Consider the following 22847-nt stretch of genomic DNA (forward strand, 5'->3'; position numbering starts at 1 on the left):
GGTGCTGAGATGATGTATATGTGCATTTGAGCGGGCAGACATGACGATAGGATCGCCTAAATTCTACCCTTGTCAACTGGTTTTATTATATATGCTATATTTAAGGAAAGTTTACTATAATTGCGAATATAGCTGATTTTGATTTGTGTAAATGGCCTCTTTGTTTTTAAATAGTTCACACTTCAATAGTACTATCATTGAGTGATATCATTAGACTGATGATAGAGGTTATTGCTGGAAGAAATGAAATTATCTGAATTCTATCTGTTCTAATTCTTTTAAAGAGTGGCTGGTTCACAGTGTAGAATAGCAAGGACACGTGGGCTGGACCCTTAAAGACTATACATTTAGTAATGGAACATAATATCATGTCTCTAGTAATTCTTAATACATTGTCTGTGTCATAGCGAGCTTCGCTGCAGTTAACCCAGCCTGTTGCCGATAGTGGTTCGTGCCGTCTTGCCAGTTCTCATAGGGCCAACAACCACAGGAGTTTGCAAAGACACAGAAACAGATCTCCCGGGCGACCGATGACTGGGCAAGAGCAGAGCAACCGACTGAAACGGGCTGGTGGTCAACCGGGAAAAGTAGTAGTTCCAGAACCCTGGACGGAACCTTGGTAATGACTAGAGAATGGAAAGGTACCAGAGATTACTGACGTTAACGGACGGGATGTCATCACCATGTCTACTACTGTACCTGTGTACCTGCGTAATAAACTTGACAACATCAAAACGTGTCGGTGTGTGTGTGTGAGAGTTCATACTAAGAAAATTGTAATCGAGGTGACTGTCAATCCATCCCTTAAACCGGAAGTTTCTTTTTTATGATTACAATTATATTAATAATAATTACAAAGAAAACAATGAAATTGAATGAAATACTTTGAATGATATAAAGGTTGCATTGTTGCAAAAGTCTGCATTAACTTAATTATTGTAAAAATCTAATTTTTCTCTCACAAACATACTCCATGGTGAGCTCATGAATTGTCGTTCCTGTGGACATAATTCAGGATCCCTGGGAAACATTAAACAGGCAGCCGAGTACTTTGTGAGGCCCCTATTCAGCCAGTCCCTTATATTGCAGATATTCTCCTTGTCCCTTTTCCTTCTCATCTTCCAGTTCTTTCAGACCGGTGGTCAACAGCAACAGAGGAGTAAGTCAGACTCGTGACATCTTCCCCAATTAACCGAGGCCCAGTCAAGCCGTCCGCTGGCAGGCCACCTCCGCCACGACCCCTCCCTCCTGGTAGTCCGCGTTGTAAGGGAAGTAGTAGAGGTCGCGCCTCACAGCCATGAGGAGACCAGGCAGACCCCGCTGGCCTCCTAACTGGGAGGAGAACACCACACTGGGGATGAGGTCCTTCCCTGCGGGGTGGGGGGACGGGATGGTCCTTAGGAGCTGTCCGTCACCAAGCGACCAGATCCGCGTGTAGCAGTCCTGGCCCACTGAGCGGGACAAAATGAACAGGGTAAGTTGATGTTGAGATACCTGACCCAGTACTTGAATGGTCCCACTGATGTAAATATTGGCAATGTCGAACTTAGTTTATAATCAGTTCTAGGAATAACATCGCATTCTGCAAAATACCGGCCATCAGCAGCCCCTCAGCTTCGTTCACATGCAGCGGCAGGTAGGCGTGTTCGTTATGGTGACCTTTGAACTGCTGCACCGGCTTCGTAACGCGCACGTCCCACAGCTTAATCTGCAGAGAAGCACACAGATGAAGACCAGGTCGGGCCGCCTTCAGCGTGCGTGCGTGCGTGCGTGCGTGCTCGCCTGACCCACCTGGCCCAGCATGTCAGCAGCCAGTAGGTAGTTCTCGTCCTGCAGTATTCGCACGGACGTGATCGCCGAGTCGTGGTCGAATCGACACGCCTTCCAGCTGTGGTCCTTCCGTCCTTTCTGACGGAGGTCTATGCTGAAGACTTCCCCTGAACGACAGCCGTTAAACAGTACCGGAGCCTGGGAGAGATCGGGGGGGGGGGGGAAGAGATTTTAGGCGTCTGAAGTTCTTATCTGACAGGGGCCCTCGGGATCAGGAGAAGCTCCTTTCACTCACTCTGAGGGCAAACTGCTGCGCCAGCACGTCACTGCCGACGCCGTATGTCTGTCTCCTGCCCGTCACGGCGTCCGTCACGATCACCCTCCGGGACAGACCTGACGCAAAAAAGACCAACGGAGACGGAATCAGGTCGAGGTCCCGTTGTGTACTGCAGCGGCCCAGCGCCGTCACCAAAACCCCTCTGTCTTCCACCAACGCCTCCGTCCGATAAAGCGTTCGGTGACGAAAGCGAAAATGTACGGCGTGCATTTCTAGAAAGGTGTGAAACGGACCGGTGCTGAAGGTCTTGTCTGCCTGAGGGTTGAGACACCAAGCACAGGACCAGGCTGTAGAGATCTTAAAACTACACAGCATCCCTGGCTGGTCTGGAGAGGAGGGGAGAGCGTTGAGGCGGGGGGAGGGAGAGCGTTGAGGCGGGGGGAGGGAGAACGGTGAGGCGGGGGGAGGGAGAACAGAAGGGGGAAGAGGAGGAGGAGAGGAAGAAGGGAGAAATATACACCGTATTATCAACAGAAAATAATTATGATTGTGGTCAGTGTGAATTTTTTTTTACAGGTCATTAAAAGGAAACGGCTCTGAGAGCAGCTCCAGAGGAGGGTTACCTGGATTGGAGTTGCTGAAGAGGGAGGCAGGGAGTAAGCTAACACAACCTGGGGTCTCTGCCATGCCTACCAGACACAGGCTGGATGCTGGAGTCAAGGGAAACCCGGGCCGAATGCCAGCAGTCACTTAAAACACTAACGTGCAACCCCGAATGGTAACACCCATGACAAACCGACATGTAGTATGTGGCCGCCCCCCCTCGAAGTACATGTAGACAGTTGTATGTTAGCATTCCCTATTAACAATGTGCATTGTTGTCATAGCTCTGCCGCGAGAAGGATACAGGACGTGGGAGTCGTGGTGGGTGACAGACGCCCAGCAGATAGAGTTCACCTGAAACACAGGTCAAAGAACAAACAGTTACGACACAGTTTAAGTGGGTGACACACAGTCCAAGCTCTAAGCCGTTCAGATCAGTTTGCCTCTCAGCGCTCAGCCTCCCTGCCAGCCGTCCTCCTACTGTAGCCTCTGACAGGCCCCTATCATTACCTTACCCTCAGAGTCTGGTTCCTCTCTAGGTTTCTTCCTAACACCCTACTATAGGGAGTTTTTCATAGCCACATTGCTCTTTGGGGTTTCAGGCTGGGTGTCTGTAAAAGCCCTTTGCGACAACTGCTGTTTGTAAAAAGGGCTTTATAAAATTAATTTGATTGATTGAATTTTGCTGACCTTTCTGTTGGTGAAGTAAAGGTTGTCACACATCTCCACGGACAGGGAACCACGGCTACAGCCTCTGAAGTTCATGATGCCATACTTGCAGCCTCCGTGAGACACATCGTTGACCGTGAACACACGCTCACACGCAGAATCTCCCTGAGGAAGAGAACGGAGAGGAAGACGTTGGTTCGGTTCCCACATCGTCAGAGAGCGCAGGGGGGAGAGAGTGCGTGTGTGTTTGTGCGTCTCACCACTATGAGTCTGAAGTTGTCTGTGTTGGGACTGCTGGTGTCAGAGCTCTGAACCTCTAGTTTGTGACGTTTCATCCCACTCACTTTTACCTCATGGATCAGCCTGTAACACACACACACACACAAATAAATTAGTTCCACATAAGCCAATGTAAAGTCATGACAATACAGATACCAAATTGAATTGTGTCTGGTATTGATATCTCACCTACAGTAGGAGTTCCCAGGGAGCAAGCCCAGGTGTCTTTTCTGCAGCAGCAGAGCAGTGTTCAGACCTGCTCTCGGAGCTTTCTGAAGGGACAGAATACAGTACATATACTCTAAAAAGCCTGAATCAATGCGGCACCAAACAGAACCGATTCAACATTAGAGTTCCTGGCGACAGTAGCACCTTCCTGGGCTGCTCGTCCTCGGTGAGCATCCTCGCTCTGTGTTTCTCCTGCTCTCGCTCCTGCAGCAGCTCCCGGGTTAGTGGGTTGCAGTTGTTGTGGCCCGGCAGGAGGCGGAAGTACCGGTTCTTCTCAGCGTCAAAGTAGAACCCTGGCAGCTCTAGAGGTAGAAGGACAAAGTGGTGTAAATGAAAGTAAAGGACAAAGTGATGTGAAATGAGGGAGAGAGCAGGAACGCAGTATCTATGTATGTATGTATGTGTTTAACCTGGAATACTAGAACTAGATGAGGAGGAAGGGGTTGGTGCAGCAGTATCCAAACGAGGCCTGGATTCTGGCGTCCTGTCTCTGTAGGAAGGACGTGTCTCGCTACTGCCATACCTGGCGTGGAGATGAGAGATACATTGCCAACGAATAAACATGATACAACGGTCCACTTGCAAAAACGTAAGCCTCAGTCAACATGTGATCGACTAAAACACATTAATGACGAATACCTATTTAGTTACATTTTATGTTGGTTGCCTTACACAATTCAAAAGTATATTTGATAAACCAACCAAACTGCGGTTGTGACGGCCATAACTTAGTTCAACATCATCATCATCATCATCCAACCTTTGTTCCTGTGACAGTGTTCTGTGTCTCGCGCTGTCCCTCTGCCAGTCGGAGCGGTAACCGTGTCGTCTCCGGTCTCTGCCCCGGTCACGCCAATTCCCTCTCTTCATCCCTGCTATTACTGTGGACCCAAATACCGGACCGTAAGAAGCAATATGAAATCCCTTCTCTGGTGTTTACTTTTTAGCAAGTTAGCCAGTTAGCTCGGCTAGACATCTAGCTTGCTAACCATAACTTGAATTTAGTCATAAACACGGTAAAACTATAAGTGGAATGTAGATTATTTGAATTATATATATTTTATATTCAAATCAAATTCTATTGATCGTGTATTGATAAGATGTCACGTTGCTGAATAAATACATTATTGAACGTAGGCGTTCTACACAAAGTTCCTGTACCTGCTACAACGTTGCGTACATGTGACTGATTTAATACCACCTCCAAAATGTAATTGGCTTATCACTGACAACCGCAAAGACAGTTTGCTGCTTTACGATTGGCTGAGTGTGGTTTCAATCACTCCCTCGACCTCTTAAAGGGAATCGCAGCATATACGGTAATTCCTGTGAATGAAACATTGTAACATTAGGGTTTCGCGGACGCGTAAAGCCTTGTCTCGTGTATGCAAAACCAGCCCCTTATGTAGGCTAGTGGAAGAGATTACTCGTTGCCTGATGTGATAGGCATTATAGTTTGATTTACTGTGGATCCGTGGACGATGGATCTGTCTCTATCATCAGTAGAGGCCAGATTTTGTCGAAATGTGGGTTCAATTATCAAAGACACATCTTTTCTGCATATATTACAGTAATTGACGCTATAACATGCAAATATAATTGAAAACTTTGCAAGGCCACACCTCTTATCACACCCCTTAGAACGAAAGTCTACAAATTAGGTACATATAGCTCTCCTTAAATGTACCACATTTAACTAAACAACATTTGCAAACACTGTCAACACCTAATACATGTAAGAAAATGTATTTTGATTACAGTGGTGCTATAACAGATACATATTGGTATCCCTTGATCCATTTGACCAAGAATTCTGACATTTGGCACATATACTCAGGGATTTGAGTAGCTTACTCATGCCATCTCAGACACCATAGGCCAGATCTTGACAAAAGCGGGTGAGTGATGCATCTTGTCACATAATTGGGCATTTACAATTACACTGATTGGCAAAGGAAGTGCTGTGGTAATTAAATAGAAATGTCTTAGTTAATCACAACCGGAGGGGTTGGCTGCCTCGTTTCGGAGAGAAACCATGTTTACACATGGATTTTTTTTAGAAACACAAGCCATGGCTTGGATATGATTGCTACCCTAAGATAATTTTATTACCTGCACTTAGGAAGTGTATTTTGACGCTCAAGCCCACTTCATAGAATAATATTTATTATCTGATGACATCATATTTGCTGTTCGTATGGCTGGCGCCAGCTTAGGTCACGAATGTTGTGGGGAACTGAAAAGAAGAGAGTCGTCCATATGCTGAGAAAATAAAAGATGGTCTGTTTGGGACAAACACAAAGGACCATATGACCAGTGACCCTGTTATTTTCCCCAGCCAGAAATCGCAGCCCGTTCTTATAACTGTTTCAAGTCCGGGGGAAAATCCACACTAAGCAATGGACTTGTACTCACTAGCGCACTGGTAATGATTTGCATGTGTGCAATATAAAGTTGTACTGTAGCATAGCAAGGCCAGTGTATCAAGCTCACCGTCTTTCTGAAACGCTTTTGACAGTTTTCTCATAAACCACGCCTTTATTCTTGGATCCTGGTATGTTATTGGGTTAGAAGCGGGCGCCTAGTTCCTTATTGGTTCTTTTTTTCATAGGGGTCCCAAACAGCTCCGATATTTGGAATATTTTGTTACAGTCTCGCAGCAAAATGGCGACTGTCATTCAGAATCCTCTCAAATCGTAAGTAATCTTTGAAAATTACATTATCTTACAAAAAAAAAAACGGCGGTGCTTGAATATAACCGGTGTAATTAAGATTGTAAATTGATTGTAATATTATAATAACTCGTGTGATTTTCTTTTGATGTTTTATAAATATATCATTGCGTGTGCATATTTTAACAATTACATGTTAGGTACATTTTTGGTCGTATTTTTTTCTCGTAAGTGTTGTTCTATACTAGAATGTTTTCTGAGCTCAGCATGTGCACGTTTTTCGGAACGTATTTTTCTAGGCATATGAAACGTTCTCGTGCGCTCGGATTTACACTGCGTGGACAAGTGTGTGTGAATTTCTTTACAAAAGTTGGAGCAGGTTGTACTACTTTAATAGCATAACATTAATCTTAGATTTTTTTTCTCCAGTGTTTTTATGTCAAAGGTGCTGGTAGGTCTTTCTTGGAGTTAATGTCAACCAACCAACCATGCGTTTATGGTGCTCGCTCATTCATAGTCCGCCTGCCTGTTATTAAAACAAATTCATAATTTGTGTTCATTTTGATGAAAAACATGTAGCTCTGGTAGACACTCACAAGTGTTGCGGAGATGAAGAGCTAGGCTCTCATTTAAGCAGGACAGCTTTTTACTCTGCGACGTTTCGGGAGCGAGAGGTCTGACTGGCTGTCGCGTATTGAGCGCGCAGGAGCCGTGTCCGCGAAGGGAAAAGTAATATTTTCAGTGCCTTCAGGTTGTCTCGTAATCTTTTATAGAAGTTGTCTAATGTGGTAAAAAAAAAAACGCGTGTTGGCTTCTTTATTTAGCATGGGACTCCTACAGCCTATCCATGAGATGCACATTTTCCCCCAGTCCTGATTGATTTCTATGCAGCAAATAGATTTATCCGAATTCTTTGCTGCTCTTTTGTATTCACTGCTAACCGCTGCCCGGATATGGCTCACAACAACCTCGACTGTGTAGGACCCTGCACGGCATTCGCTGACTGCTCTTTCTGGGTATGAGAAGTGAAGGCAGTGTAAAGTGATGAATAACACGTCAGTCTTTTTGTTAATAGTGTGTCAAGGCTGTCCTTGAGCATTGGACATTCAAATGAGAGGTGTGTTAATTTTTGTAGTGTTTGAGTCCTTGGGAAGCAGCAAGTGACAGCTGCCTGGATATTGTTGACAACAGCCTTATCTCTGTGTGAATCCTTTTACAGCATTCTCCACTCTGACTTTTTACCCACATTCGAGGAATGCAGCAAAAGGGGTCACATAGTTATGACAACCTATTGTATTGTTGTGCAGCTAGTCATAAAAACCAACCGCATTCCTGGTCCTCACTAAACAAGACCTTGTTTGGTCTAACTGATGGGCCTGTACCGACGGCAGACCAGGGCAACCAATCAGACACAGTGCAGACAGCATGCTTGTGTCCGGTAAAAAAAAAACCCATTCAGTTAAACTATGAAGCTGCTCTCCTTACGGTGCTGTCTCCGACGGTCTTGACCTATAACCTCCGGTTGAGGAGCTGGCCCGTGCACACATGGTTATCTGCCCGTGCACACCGTATTGTCTGTGACGGAGAATTAACATCAAGTACAGGGTTATTTCTTCAAGCCTGGAACATGTTTTGAAACTGAAGTGAATCAACGATGAATGCTGTCCCTCCCAGCCCCTGAATGACTGGGGTAGGTGTAGTCGGTCTAGATCATATTATTTACCCTACCTCGGGGCAGTAGCCAAGTCTTTCAGAGTCTTATTATTTACCATTTTCCCTCTATAGGGAATTTGGTTTCAGCATGAAAAAAGGCATTTTGTTTTTTGGGTCGTGTCCCGGGGAAAGAAAGAGCCTGTTTTTACATGGGTGTACGTCAGATATTAGAATATATACCCTTTGTGCTGGGTCTGTAGGTTGGGTGGGGCACATCTCTTCTGTGTTTCCCAAATGACACCCTATATCGTCCACAACGTTGGACCTGAGCTTCATGGCCCTGATGAAAGTAGTGTGGTTTATAAGGAATAACATTTGGAACGGATCTGAGAGGTGTCGGTTTGCGCTTGGCTAGTAAAAACACTGCCCTGTTGTTAGAGCTTAAAAAAACAGTGTCTTGTTGTGTTCTGGTGATAAGAGCTCTTCTGGCCTTCTTCCTGGTTTGGGACAGTGGGAGGCTCCCCCCCCCCCCCCCCCCCCCCACTTTGTACTCAAAATAAAACAATTGTTATATTATTCAGGGCGCTCTCGTGTAAATAGTAAATCCGTCCACGGAGAGTGAATACATGTACACACGTTAATAATTCATAAGGAGTAAATAAATGCACTGATGTCCATGTTCAAAAGATGAGGAGATGAGAAGGAGGGATGTGTGGTTTTGGGAGAGGTGTGTGTATGTGTGAAAGAGATTCTTAAAACATCTGGGTGTGTGTGTAGTTAGAAAAGTTTTTTGAAAAACCTTCTTTGTTGTTAGCCTATACACAAATTGTGCACACATGAATATATTCAGAGATTTTAATCTGCAATGTTCCTGACGTCTTCATGCACTGTTGCACCCACTGCTGTTTAATAACTGATGGAACTCTGCCCTAGAAAGGTGTTCTCTATTGGGGACTTCCTGTAGCTTCCCACTCGAGGGTTTACAACAGTCCTAGGTGACTGTTAATGTCTAATGGCTTTTGTCCTGGTTGGGTTTAAATTATTTTTGCTTGTTGTTATTTTTTTGTAGTTTCATTCCTTACCTGCTTTGGAAATAAATTCCAGTTGAATGGGGGGGGGGGGGGGGGGGGGCGATGTTTGCAGATTAGTAATGTCCTACTGTCAATCCTCCTGGAACCATCTGTCTGTTCAGGAGAGCTGATGGAGATAAGAGCGGAGGAGAGGAGGGCTGGCACTGAAGAGGACTGGAGAGGAGGGCTGGCAGGGAGGATAGAGAGAGGAGAAGGAGGGAGGGATAGAGAGAGATATGAGGGCCGGTGAGGGAAGGAGAAAGCCCCATCTGCTCCCTATGACCTCGATTCTCCTCTATACACACACACACACACACACACACACACAGAGATGCTGATTGAATGTGTGCAGTATGTCATGGCTAAAGAGTGTTATTTTAAATTAATCTGAACATCGCTGTTATCTGGTTATTAGAAGGATTTAAATATGCATTCTCAGACTGTTGGCCGCTGTTTGCAAAGGTTGTGCGGTTAAGCCCAAGCGGGTCCCAGAACATTGTGTTCTATGAAATCTGTCGATTTCATCAGAACCACTCACTTTCATACTTGGCATTTCATTTATAACTGAGGTATGATAGTGATTCTACTTACATATTATGCACATACAAACAACATTGTACACATCCTGACCAAAAATGAAAAAAACTATTTTGTTATTCAAAAAAGTTCTGGAGTGCATCTTTAGAAACAAATGATGAACTCTCTCCTCACTATAACAACTGTCTCATCAATGACATTAATATAGAAGATAACTGCATTCTGCTAGAATGGCTCTCCCATCAATAACAATCAGCATATATATGTCATCATAAGCACATCATCTGGAGTCTTAAACTGCACCATTCACTGACCTTTATTTGAACTTTACAAGGTTTTAGCGGATTCAAAGCTGTGTTTGAATGAGAGCTGGCAACATGTCAGCTAGTAGAAAAGACTGCAGTTGAAGCCTACAAATCATTACATCTTAGTTTTGCTTCCTACAGTACGAAAATAGTCCTGTGGCAGTAGAAAATCTTTGGTAAGGATTGATACATTGTCCTTAAATGAAAATATCTAACTCGAAAATAGCAGCCCTAGAAGCTTTTTGTCCAAGCTTTATTTGACATTATAACGCTTAGGTCTTCAATTTCCTGGATTGAAGGAAGTACAGATTGTACGGTATTACACAGACCCTTCCTAAACGCAAAAAAAACAATTCATAACAACACTGACCTACATAAGTTCAGCCTGTTGTAACGGCCACATTGGCCACCGTTTTACTGTAATGCCTCTTGATATGGTCAAATATTACAGCGAAACTGTTACATAATAACTGTGTTTGCGTGTGTTCTGCCCAACAAAGACCATACGCAATTAGCTGACCTTCAGTAGGAGTGTGTCTCACTGTCAAGGGTTTGTTTCAGCAATTAAAACTGTGACGACGGAGGCGGGAACAGCCACAAGGGTTCTAGAATTAGGTAGCCCAGTTCTGGCTCTGTGTGTGGACCTGAGGGAGCGGTCGGCACAAGAGGAATGGGTTTATAAGAAGGGTGTTTGTGTGTGTGGCGGGATGTTGGGGGAAGTGGGGACTGTGTGGGTGTGTGACCCTTTCTTTGCCTGTGCGTCTCTGTATAATATGATATTGTGCGTGTATGTGTGTGTGCCTAGCCTACAGGAACCCTGCAAACCCTCCCCCATTTTGCCTGTGAGGTAGCGGGAGGGAGGGTGAGTGATGGGGGAACGGTGTGTCAGTCTGGGTGTTCTGCCTGTGAGGTTTCAGGCTAGCCACTCTGAACGGCCTCTCTGTCGCTCCCGGGGCCTTTGTGTTTCCCCGCTCTGCTTCGAGGATGACCGGGGATGCTGGGGTTGTTTTCCAGACGTCGGGAAACGCAACGGCCCTTAACAAGCTCTGCGACCCGTCTGGTACACCATTCCCGGCCCATAAGGCTAAGGTCAAAAGGTAGTGTACTGAATTGGGGAATAGGCCGCTTGGGCACTTTGACGTGATTTTTTCCTGGGGAAACTCATTTGACGGAGTGTCAATCCCTCTTCCTGTTCCGTAGAGGAACCTGGCGCGTTGGGAGGAGGGGGTGGGGGTGTGTGTCTGTGTGTGGAATGCATATTGGAGGATTGGAAGTACGGCAGACATTGATTTTCGTATGGAGTTGGTTTGGTTCGTTCATCCACACTGCTGTTGGTTTAATGGCTGTTTGCCTGGCCCATGGAACTAGAGCAGTTCCCTCTTTCTTTCCCTTTATTCTCTTTTTTCTTTCTCCCTCTCTTTATCTCTCTTTCCCTCCCTCTTAATCACCCTCTCTCTCCCTCTCCTTTTTCACCCTATCTTGTACTACCTCCCTTCTTTTCTCTTCATGCTGGTTAATTCTGTCTGGATGTGGGGGAACATGACCTTGTCTAAAGCCCCCTCTCCCCTCTCTTCCTTTGCAACTCCCTGCCCCCTTCCTAAAAACACTCACAAAGGCCTTCCCTTGCCCCACTAGCCCCCTTCCTTTCTTCCCTCTTCTCTACCCCTTTCTTACTTTCCTGCCCCCCTCCCTTCCCGACCCACCCTCTCCCAATCCAGAGGGGCCACACTCCCAGTTAGTCCTTGCCCAGATAGGAGACCCTGTCCTGGGTGTCTTTGTCCAGGCTGGTGGGGAGTCCCCTGTAGCAGACTGCTGATATCATAACCTTTCCACTAATCTGATTGAGCTCTATGGCTGGAGGATGGTTCTACACAGTCTGGAGGATGGTTCTACACAGTCTGGAGGATGGTTCTACACAGGCTGGAGGATGGTTCTACACAATCTGTAGGATGGTTCTCTACAGTCTGGAGGATGGTTCTACACAGTCTGGAGGATGGTTATCTAGAGTCTGACGGAGGGTTCTATGTAGTGGAGGAGGGTTATATACAGAGGAAGATGGTTCTACACTCGGGAGGATGGTTCTACACAGGCTGGAGGATGGTTCTACACAATCTGGAGGACGGTTCTACACAATCTGGAGGATGGAGCTGATTGTCCCTGAGGAGGCTAACTGAAGCTGATTGTCTCTAATGAGGCTAACCGAAGCTGAATGTCCCTGAGGAGGCTAACTGAAGCTGATTGTCTCCCCCAGAAGGGTCTCAGAGTGAGCGTGGACACGAGTGAGGCGGCAGGCGCAGAGGGAAGTGGTTCTGGATGGTTCAGAATTCACTGTTGAGCCTTCTGTAAATGTGGTGGGCTCATCAGCCCGAACATCTATGATGAAAGGAGCCCATTTCAAAAGCCAAATCGAACAACCGCCCTACCCCCTTGCCCTTGGAAACAACACCAAGCAAAACATTTTTGTTTGGCAACAGTTGGACAGTGTTCTCATTCATGCAGTCGTGCGCTGTGTATTTAAAATGAAGGTTAGGAGGGTTCTGTACAATAGAGTTAATCTTTGCGGATGGTTAGTCATTCCTGAGACCAGGCGTGGTAACTCAATGTTCCCAAAGGTTGTGAATGATGTTCGGTACGGTGGGAGTGTTTGTGAAAAGGCTCAGTAAATGAAAGCCTGGCAATGCAACAATCTATGTCACATCAAAGACGGTCAGCCCGTTTTCTAGTGTACATTGCGGTGCTGTGTACTTAACCAGTCGCCTGTCTCCAAACAAATTGCACTATGGTACACTGCATCCTACCCAAACAACACGTGGTAACGCAGGCCCACGCTCAGTCCGGACGTAACCGTAGAACCACAGCTAATTCTAGTCTGAGGTGGAACCATTTCTCTGATTGGTGTTTACCATTAAGGATTCAAATGACTGGACAGAGAGCTCTGGGCACGCGGGCCTGGAGATCTTCACAGTCGACTGGAGACAGAGAGAAGGTTTGAATTTTTTTTACAGAATTTAATGCATGTTTGTTTGTGTTTGTTTGTGTGTGTGTGATCAAAGGTCCCATACAAGGTTTCTTGTTGGGTCCTTATTTGGGGAAAATGATGTTTCCGGCTAAGTGGTTAGGATTAGGGTAAAACGTACAATTGAAGTCAGTGTTAGAATTGGAGCTACTATTGAGTTTAGGCGTAATGGGTTAAGGTTAGACATTAGGGCTGGGTTATGTCATTGTGGTTAAGAATAGGGTTGGGTTTAGGATTAGAGGATAGGGAACATGGATTTCTGGATAGAGAAACAAATGTGTGTGTGTGTGTGTGTGTACGCTGGAGATATAGTTATTACTGTAAGTCCTGACATAAATGTAATGTATTTCTGGAGGGAACACTGTAAACATTTCCTGTGACTGTCTTCAGAGTGACCCAAGGTTTTAAACTTATACAGATGTGTTGGCTAGTGATACTCTCTCTCTTTCTCTCCCTGTGTCTCCAACACTCCGTTGTGGCTGCAGTGAAAATTAATGAATGGTCAGTTGTAATTAGATATGAAATGAGACAGGTCTGTGGCTTGATGTCCTGGGGCCTCAGTGTCTCTTCTGTTTCACAGTCCCCCTCTTTATTTCTCCTCATCCTCTGTCCTTTCTGTTTCTTCCTTTCTGCGTTGTACAACAAGCCACAGGACTGATACAGGCCAGAAAAACCATCCCATAGAATCCCTGCCCTGCTCAGTCTCCAAGTGGTTTTGTTTAGGCGGTCTTGTTCACGAAGTAGACACTCCTTTGGTTTTGTGTTTTTAGGTGGTTTTGTTTGAGTGTGTGTGTGTGTTTTAAGTGTGTGTGTGTGTGTGTGTGTGTGTGTGTGTGTGTGTGTGTGTGCTAAGGCTGTGTATGATTGAGACTTTTATGGTACGCCTGCAAGTTCAACCAAATTCAATAGTAGTGTGTGGGTCAGATAAGGTTCTCCAAATCACACACACACACAGCACCAGGTGTGTTAAAGGGAGTAATGTCTTTAAGTAGCTGCCTTGACGACATGTTAAAGGTAAACAACAGTAAACTGAGGATGAGTGTAGATACGGGGAGACTGTACTGCTACCTCATTGACTGTACTGCTACCTCATTGACTGTACTGCTACCTCATTGACTGTACTGCTACCTCATTGACTGTACTGCTACCTCATTGACTGAAATGCACTTACTATTATTGGACTCACAACGAATGCAGTGACAGTTAGTCGCGGTGAGCGAGAGCGCCTGGTAAACGACTACAGCGAAAATGAAAGGCAGAATGATTGATGGTGATGGAAATTTCAGGTCTGGGCGGGTTTGGTGGATGAATGGAGGAGAGGTTGAGGGAGGGGGGAGTGTGACATCAGGAGCCGAGAAGGGAGAGTGAGACAGAGACCACTGGAAAGCATAGTGTTTGATATAATCCTGAACTATCTGTACTTTAAAACTGTAGTAACCTGTATCCACTATATTCACCTGTAGTTGTCCTTTAACATGTATCCAATATACTGGCTTGTATTTGTCTTTTAACATGTATCCAATATACTGGCCTGTATTTTTCCTTTAACATATATCCAATATACTGGCCTGTATTTTTCCTTTAACATATATCTAATATATTGGCCTGTATTTGTCCTTTAACATGTATCCATGTTACTGTTCTGTATGTCCCTCTTGATTTGAACACTCATGTTGTATTCATAAGCCCTTCATTGTTAGTGTGGGGGGGGCAACACATGGAAGACAATTAGAACCCCGGCAGTCCAATGCAAAACGGGAGGTCATGATTGTTCTCTAGACAAATGGGACTGGAGCGGGAGGGTGTCTGCAGAGGGCTGCAATATGGCCTTCAGGTAGAATAAAGAAATCACAGACATTAACACCTAACCCTAAACTTAACTGGTAATGCCTAAACCTGAATGTAAAGGCTAACGCAATGCCTGAATGTAAGTGTTATATTCAACCTAACCCCTGAGCTGGGACAATTTTCCTTGTGGGTTCTGGCAACCAAAAAAAACACAGATCTTTCATGTTCTTTCTCCACGTGGATCTCTCTCTCACACACACACACCACAGTCCAGTGATGTGCTCCTCTGTTACTTGGGCCTGGTTCTACGTCCGTATTAATTGGTGTGAGCCAGGGACTAGAGGGGGAGAGGGAACAGGTAACCTAGTTGACATAAATGGGACTTATAACTTCCGGCTCTTTCCACATGTGATGCACCTTATGGTTGTGACGCTGTGAAGCCACATCTTTGTCATGGGCAAGGCTTAAGGACCAGTAATGGTCTTCCTGGCAGGAGCCCTGCATTCCATCCAATATGTGACGCTAACCTTGTTTCCTAAACAACCATTTCATGCATAGGAATAACCTGAAGTAGTCACGTTTCCATCAGTCCAGATCCCGTTTCCATCAGTCCAGATCCCGTTTCCATCAGTCCAGATCCCGTTTCCATCAGTCCAGATCCCGTTTCCATCAGTCCAGATCCCGTTTCCATCAGTCCGGAATCCATGTTTCCATCAGTCCAGATCCCGTTTCCATCAGTCCAGATCCCGTTTCCATCAGTCCAGATCCCGTTTCCATCAGTCCAGATATAGTTTCCATGAGTCCAAATTCCTGACTGATGGAAACAGAATGCTGAAACATCCGTACATGTGGGCACTGAATTGTGTGAGAGATGTCAGTGGAAATGCTTTTATGTGGAAAGTTTGCTAGAATAACCATCAACATGCTGAAGCAAACTTGGTGTCACCAATGATTTTGTTGGTCCTCACAGACTGCGACTTGGGACAGCGTGCAGTTAATTAGGCTAAAGATTTTAAGCGTAGTAAAGTAATGATGAAATTCACGGTGTGGTGAAGGTGATGGTGATGAGCTTCATGCTCCTTTCGAATAAACATCAAGGGTCTTACTCTGACTACATGATTGTTTAGCCGGTCAGACCAGAGTGTTATCAAGTCATTGTACCCAAACTCTGGCACACACACAGGCAATTGATACATACTATTAAGGAGCATCATTCTATAGGGTCCTTTTCATTAAACTCTATGTAATTGTGGACGGTGGTGACAGAAAAGTAGCCTTGTGGTCATCCATGTAATGTCAGGGGTCAACAGAAGTGTAACAGATTGACATTCCCTGTTTAGCAAAACTTTGTTCTCCGGAACATTCCCTAACGTGAAGCCGAGCTATCTGCCCTCCAATAATGGGTACAGAACAAAACCCGCTGCTCGGACCAAGAGTTTTCCTAAGCATTAGACCTCGATATGTATTACATGTTCTCATGGACATGCTATGTCTCTTTTTTGTATGTAGCGTGTCCTTCTGTCTTCCTAATTATACTTTTACCAATACTGGAATTGGACTCAAAAAGAGTGACAGCTGCAAGTTAAGTACTTACATGACATGCTACTTGTATGTTAATGACACAGATGTGTTGGAGAACCTGTTATGTAGTTCCTCTGCTCCTGCACTCCAATGGGTACATAAAGCAGTTTATCTCTGACTGAAAAGGCTTTTTTCTATTGTGCCTGGATTGTTCTTGTGTAAATGAAACAGTTTGAGTAAAAAAAAACTAGCGACATTGCAGCGTCTGTGAGTTACTACTCATCGTTTCTCATCTGGGAGGAAGATGATCGGTAGATTTTCTGATGGGTGGCTTGTCAGTTGGTGATTGTTATATATTTATATATGTATTTTATATTACCACAACTTTCCCTGCTGGGATCTGTTGACTGCGCCAGTACTGACTGACAGTGTGTAATTATGCCCACTCATGTGTGGCCAGACATTGATTGCGATTGTCCTTCAAGCAAACTGAAGATAAAGGCTCACACCTGAAAACATTCATGCAGCTATAAAATAAAATGTATTGAAATCTATTTACCTCAACTCTGTCCATTTTCTCTTCTTTGGCGTGTCATTTAGGACTTTTTATTTGATGTTGCCCTGACTGCTCTGAAACAGCACATGCTGTATGGTCAGGAGGACAGGGCTATATATAAACTACACATTGATTTTGTGAGCAGTGGTCAATGCTGCGGCTCTCCCTCACCAACTGGTCAGCTCCTCCCTCCGTCTCCAACTTCCTCTCCCTCATCACAACCTCTCAATCTATAAATATACCCATCTAGCAGTCTCTATTTCTCTCTTTCCATCTCTCTGTCTCTCAAATCAACATATATCTATCTATAAATGCCTGATCTGTCTATATCCGATCTTTCTCCATCGTACTCTATATAACTATCTAGGAATGCACCCATGTAGAGATGGCAACAGTCTCTATTGCTCTCCCTTTCTTTCTCTGTCTCTTGCTTCCTCTCTGTCTTTCTCTCTCCCCTCTCTCCCCTCTCTCTCAATTAAATTATAAGGCGTCTAATGGAATGGGAAATCTTTGTTTACATTGCCCAAGTGGAAAAGAAAAGGTAAAAATAAAACATTTGTCTGCGTGCAAGGGGACATCCAAACATTGCCAAATGATTTTCTTTTGGGAAAGGCATCGGGTCCTCTGTGAAAGGAATACCTGTCTCCCTCCCTTCTCTCATTCTCTCCCTCCCTCCTCTCATTCTCTCTCTACATCCCCCTCAAACACACAGCCTGTCTGTCTCTGCCTTTCATTCTATATTTCTGTCTCTCTTGCAGTATGTTTACACATCTCCCTCTATCAGAACACTACCAGTCTTTGTGGCCTTGGTGTGACTACAGCCTGTCCTCTTTGTCCTGTCTGGCATTCCTCACATACTGATCTGTGTATCTTCTGTTTGAGAGTGGATTGGGTGGGTAAATATGTGATCTAATCAGGCTAAAAAAATAAACCCACAGAGAGACATCCTGAAAGGTCTGTGGAGATCGGCCTGGAAACACCGGTACTGAAACAGAGCTTACCAAGCTTTATGGACATTTACTGGTTCCCCCGTCTGCTGTGGCTGACCTTTTCGGTGATTGAGTGTGTGTCCGAGTGTGTGTGTGTGTGTTGGTTTGAGTGTCAAACAAAAAACCTGTTACTATGTACTGATTCAGTGAGTATGGGCTTTTTTTTTTTTACAGAGAAGGCTGCCATAAGCAGATCTGGCCACCGAGAGAAGACAGGTTATGTGTACACGGCCCAAAGAACGAGTTGGAAACCGAGCTGCACTTCCTAAACACCTGCCAAATATATGGCCCCATTGGAGATGTCAAATATGAAATAATGGCATGTGCAGTTATAAAAGCAAGATTTGTGACCAGAGACAATGAGAACCAGGCAACTGGTGCAGCACCTTAACATTGGAAACAACTAACATTAGTCTTTATTGTCCCAGGTCATGCATACTTTATTTGTACTTTGTTACAACTGCACACAGCTAACAGTCGACCATTTAAAATGCCTTTAACCTTTTGACGCTTTCCACTTGATTTGGTAGTGTAAACAGGTTCTACTGATTCTGATTCAGATCTGTCAGGTCAGGATCCCTTGATGTGTGTGTGTGTGTGTGTGTGTTAGTTGTGTTTGTGGCCTGGCATTAGAGAAAGTCTACCTGTTAGGACATTAAACAACTTCCCTTTAATTTGACAAGCAAAGCTGCCTGGAATAACTTTTCTTGTAGCCATGCCTGGTGTATCCTTTCTAGTTCTCAGTGCGCCCAATAGGATAATGCACCCAATAGGATATACACCCAATAGGATAATGCACCCAATAGGATAATGCCTCTTAATACAACACATTATAAAAAATCTAAACCCGGAACATTTTTGTGATGTTAGGGTTACATTTTGAATGTCTGTTAGCGTGACTAAAGCTACAAAACTGTCAGTTTCATCATAACATCTAATCCAGGTGAAATAATGTAATCCGGACGAGATATTTTAATCCAGGTTGAATATTGTAATCGAGGTGAAATTGCTTCAAAAAAATAGATTATGAAGCATGACTGTAAAACATGTTAGTTTTGAATGCATCGCTGCAGTGGTCATCAGCTTTCAAAATCGGTGGGCCAAGCTGGGTTCCATAATGTAAAAAAAATGCACGTTTCAAACTTTATGCACCTTTAGTCAATGTGCATAAAGTGTGGCAGAAACTACTAATCAATGCCTCAACTCAAGGGTTTTTTCAAGAACCCTTCAACTAAGCGAAAGACATAAATAATGGACAATTGATTAGCAACAGTTTCCTTGAGGATCTCCTGGACAGGCCGGCTAATGCATACAGAGCTTGTTTAAATCAAAGCAAACTAAACTCAGAGCTTGGTTCTCCATACGAATAAACGACCCAAAAAATGTTGGTGCTGCACAGCATATAGCGTTGACTAACTGAGATTATGGTAATATGCTACATTCAGAGGGATTGATCCGGCTAAATTAGTCTGAATGTGTTAAACTGAGGTAGATTGACCCTGCTGAACTATTCTGAATGTGCTAAGCAGCATTACACTGTAAAGTGGACTTTAGCAACTGAAACACTTTTTCTGATAAACAAGCTGAGTATGTTAACCTATTGAGTTTAACTTACTAATTATGTTAACCTATCCTTAGGTTAAGCTTAACAAAGCATGTTGACTTATCCTGAGTGAATTAAGTTAACGGAATAGGTTAACATATCCTGAGTTCAGCTAACCAAGTGTGTTCTTTTCGAAACACTTGACGATTACTTTAAGCAGGCTAGCTGACTAGTTCAAGAGAATGACAAGCTAAGCTAGCTTACAGCTTACCTATCAGACACCTTTCTTCTTGTCTCTTCAGGCTAGTAGACCAGTTACATTGTATGCTAAGATAACTTTGGCAAGCTAACAGAATACTTCTTATTTCCAAGTCATCGGACCAGTTACAGAGTATGCTAAACTAACCTAAACAATCTAAAACTATATGTCCTCTCTCTCTCTCTCGTCTCGCTGGGCTAGCTGACCAGATGCAGAGTATGCTAAGCTAGCTAACAGTTAACCTGTCTGTCTCCCGTTTTGCCTCCCCAGACTAGGCGACCAGTTTTACCGGGAGGCCATAGAGCACTGTCGCAGCTACAACGCCCGTTTGTGTGCCGAGCGGAGTGTACGCATGCCTTTCTTGGACAACCAGACCGGTGTCGCTCAGAATAATTGCTACATTTGGATGGAACAGCGGCACCGCAGGCCAGGTGGGTGTACTACAGGAGGAGGAAACGAATGATGACGATCCTTCATTACTGTACTGTTGCCCAGTGACAAATCTAACCTCAGTGTTGTCTGGCTTATAAATACATATATTGTAACTACTTTTGGTTACCATGTTGATATTTCAACAACATAAGAATCACCAAGATAGCTGTAAACTGCTCGTCAACTTTCTTTACTGGATGCAGTGTAAACTGCTCGTCAACTTACTTTACTGGATGCAGTATAAACTGGTCGTCAACTTACTTTACTGGATGTGGTGATCTCCTAAGCCAACGTTATTACGTCATTGGACTTTTTGGAACACATCACATTAGAAAATGTGAAATCCATTTGTTTTTCCACAAGGATAATAGAAGGAAGCATAAAAGGCATGGATGGAGTCCCCTTTTGAGAAACCTAACCAATTCCTACACCCTCAAGTATTCAAGCCTTTGTGCTTTGACCTGACACCAGAAACTATCAGACACATCTGCAGATCTAGGTCCTCCAAGCGGAGAGCACAATATGATGCTTACTAAAAGCTGAACACTAAAAGCCTCTCTCACTTCTTCTCGCATGCTAGGCCCCGAGGCTACACCCTATACTTTGTGGCGAGCCGTGTTTTATAATGTACTACTGCTGAGTTGGTCTCTCTCTCTCTTTCTATCTATCTCTCTGTCAGTCTGTCTGTCCGTACACTCTCTCTGTCTTTGTTTTTCTCTGTATGTTTCTTTCTGTCATTTTTCTAATCTGCGTTCTACATGTTGTCACGACTATAAACAGAGTCAGCTGTTTACAGTCGGGCTATTGGTCCGTTGAGCGTCGACAACCAGGGCATATTTTGGCTGTGTGTGTGTTTACACTGACACATGATGACTTCAGACACATGTTAATAAATCAACGTGGCTGTGTATGAGATGGACTGAGTCAGTGTGTATCTTAACAGTACATCAACGCCGTTTTGCGTAGGTATTTCAGCGGGTCAGATGTACACTTACCCTGCACGTTGCTGGAGGAAGAAGAGACGGCTTCACCCCCCTATGGACCCTCAGCTACGCCTCTGTGAACTACGACTGGGTGAGAATATAATGCACCTCCCTCTGCCCCCCCCCCACCCCCTTTCTTTGACTCTCCTTCCCTCCCTGTCTCTTTATTCTCTCTGCTCTACATAGTGGTGTTAGCAGTAGCCTAGTGGTGGTCGCTAGTTGACCTTTTGGTTTTCTCTCTCTCTTTTCCCTGCCTGTAACTTTCCATTTCTCAATTTAATTCATTTCAATTTAAATTACTTTCTCTGTTTCTCTGTCTCTCTCACTGTCTCTCTCTCTCGCTCTGTCTCTCTACCTGATACAATGCCTCCTCTCTTTTTCCTGACACACACACACACACACACACACACACACACACAGCACTCCACTTCACTTACACATTCTAATGCCGCATGGACAAATGATTAGAGGGGCCCAGCACAGGGTGCTTCTGTGCCTCAGCTAAGGAAAAGGTTGTCTGTCTGTTTGTGTGTCTGTCCATGTGTGTGTGTTGCATGCGTGTGGAGGAATGCCAGAGGAACCTGATAGAATGACTGCCAGTCTGTCTGTGTTCTGTCCTCAGTGCTATTGTTTCCCCAGTCCTCTATAGCAATATAATACACTGTGTTGTGTCACAAAAGGCTCACTGTTTGGAGCACATACAGTTTTTACCAAAAACATATTTAGCAGCCGATGAGAATCCTTCCCAAGAAGACATTTACAGAGATAGTTACAGTTCACACATTAAAGAGAGCGCTGTGCACAATGTGATTGTATTTTTTATCCATTTTTATCCATAAACTTTTTTCCTGGTTACCCAATTGTCTCATCTCCTTTTCTGATTACTTGTAATTGTATTTAATTATATTTTAGATCCTAAAACAACATTGAGACAGCACATTAGTTTGTACTTGGAAAATTGTCGAAAATTGCTAACTATTGTTAAAAGTTCTTACCTGTAAAAAAGGGAACAATGAAGAGAAGGTCTATGGTTGTATGCCATAATAAAGCAATACAATTTCTGCTCAAAGCATGAAAAATAAAAACCACTATTAATTATGAAATATTTAGCCTTGAAGTGACAAATCAGTTACTTGAATATTCCTTTTAACCTGTGTTTAGATTTGAGCTTGCCTTGTTACCACCCACCATTGTGGCAAAGCTTATTAATTGAAAACTCCTGCTTCCAGATCGCCATCTCAGCTGACAGCCAAAGAGCCTTTCACAACAGCCCACTTTTCAGCCCTAAATAAGTGGTGAAACACGTGTTTTTGCCCGGCCGGCTGGGATGGGTTTCATCACAGTCACCCTACATAAGGATATGGAAAGGAGGAGGAAGGGAAAATATCAGAGAGATGGACAGATGTGGGTTGATAAGGAGGAGTAGTTATCCTTGCTCTGCTTTCAGTTACAGAGGCAAAGTGCTACTCCCTCACAGTGTCATAAGCTTTTTGCTCCTGTCCTCTCTCGTCTTCATTAGATTCTAAACACGGGAGATCCCCTATCACTCCTGCTTTATCACTCCTGCTTTATCACTCCTGCTTTATCACTCCTCCCTTAATCTTTACAGATAAACGGTGGGAAACAATGGATATGGGGGGGGTCATAGCTAATGGAAAGAAAGAAAAAAGAGAGAAATAGAGAGACCAAGTCAGACG

At 44.3% G+C, this 22847-nt stretch overlaps 2 protein-coding genes across 11 annotated transcripts in view; one reads left to right on the forward strand and one right to left on the reverse strand.

The window, feature by feature from the left end:
• Positions 1-623: 623 nt before the first annotated feature.
• wdr21 (WD repeat domain 21) lies at positions 624-7464 on the reverse strand. 3 transcript variants are annotated; one of them, XM_010894226.5, is made up of 13 exons: positions 7095-7464; positions 4587-4707; positions 4237-4349; positions 3971-4128; positions 3788-3870; positions 3580-3682; positions 3341-3484; positions 2955-3004; positions 2671-2750; positions 2066-2433; positions 1792-1968; positions 1594-1708; positions 624-1451 (listed from the first exon to the last, which is right to left on the reverse strand). In XM_010894226.5, exons 2-13 carry the CDS (start codon positions 4694-4696, stop codon positions 1204-1206), a joined length of 1749 nt encoding a protein of 582 aa, XP_010892528.2. In that variant the 5' UTR covers positions 4697-4707; positions 7095-7464; the 3' UTR covers positions 624-1203. The 3 variants fall into 3 exon arrangements, with proteins under 3 accessions (XP_010892528.2, XP_010892527.2, XP_010892530.2); XM_010894225.5 differs by lacking the exon at positions 7095-7464 and adding an exon at positions 4988-5079; XM_010894228.5 differs by lacking the exon at positions 7095-7464 and having other exon boundaries at positions 2066-2163; positions 2341-2433; positions 4587-4943.
• Positions 5517-22847, forward strand: part of dpf3 (D4, zinc and double PHD fingers, family 3) — a 32144-nt gene continuing 14813 nt past the window's right edge. For 2 of the 8 annotated variants that reach the window (XM_010894229.5, XM_010894230.5), the window contains exons 1-3: positions 5966-6522; positions 20006-20166; positions 21134-21241. In XM_010894229.5, coding sequence (XP_010892531.1) covers positions 6491-6522; positions 20006-20166; positions 21134-21241 — 301 coding nt within the window. In that variant the 5' untranslated portion in view covers positions 5966-6490. Of the gene's footprint in view, positions 5725-5900; positions 6523-20005; positions 20167-21133; positions 21242-22847 lie in introns of those variants that run through there. The other 6 variants (XM_010894232.5, XM_010894233.5, XM_013140292.4 and 3 more) reach the window with 5 other exon arrangements.

Source organism: Esox lucius, chromosome 23 (assembly GCF_011004845.1).
Source record: "Esox lucius isolate fEsoLuc1 chromosome 23, fEsoLuc1.pri, whole genome shotgun sequence".
Taxonomy (NCBI): Eukaryota; Metazoa; Chordata; class Actinopteri; order Esociformes; family Esocidae; genus Esox; species Esox lucius.

Excerpts from the sequence above, each read along its gene's own strand:
- wdr21 (XM_010894226.5), bottom strand. The coding sequence starts at position 4,696 with ATGAAGAGAGGGAATTGGCGTGACCGGGGCAGAGACCGGAGACGACAC. Across the intron at positions 4,350-4,586 it reads ACACTGTCACAGGAACAAAG|GTATGGCAGTAGCGAGACAC; the intron begins GTTGGATGATGA and ends TCTCCACGCCAG. Across the intron at positions 2,434-2,670 it reads CTTCAGCAACTCCAATCCAG|ACCAGCCAGGGATGCTGTGT; the intron begins GTAACCCTCCTC and ends CCTCCTCTCCAG.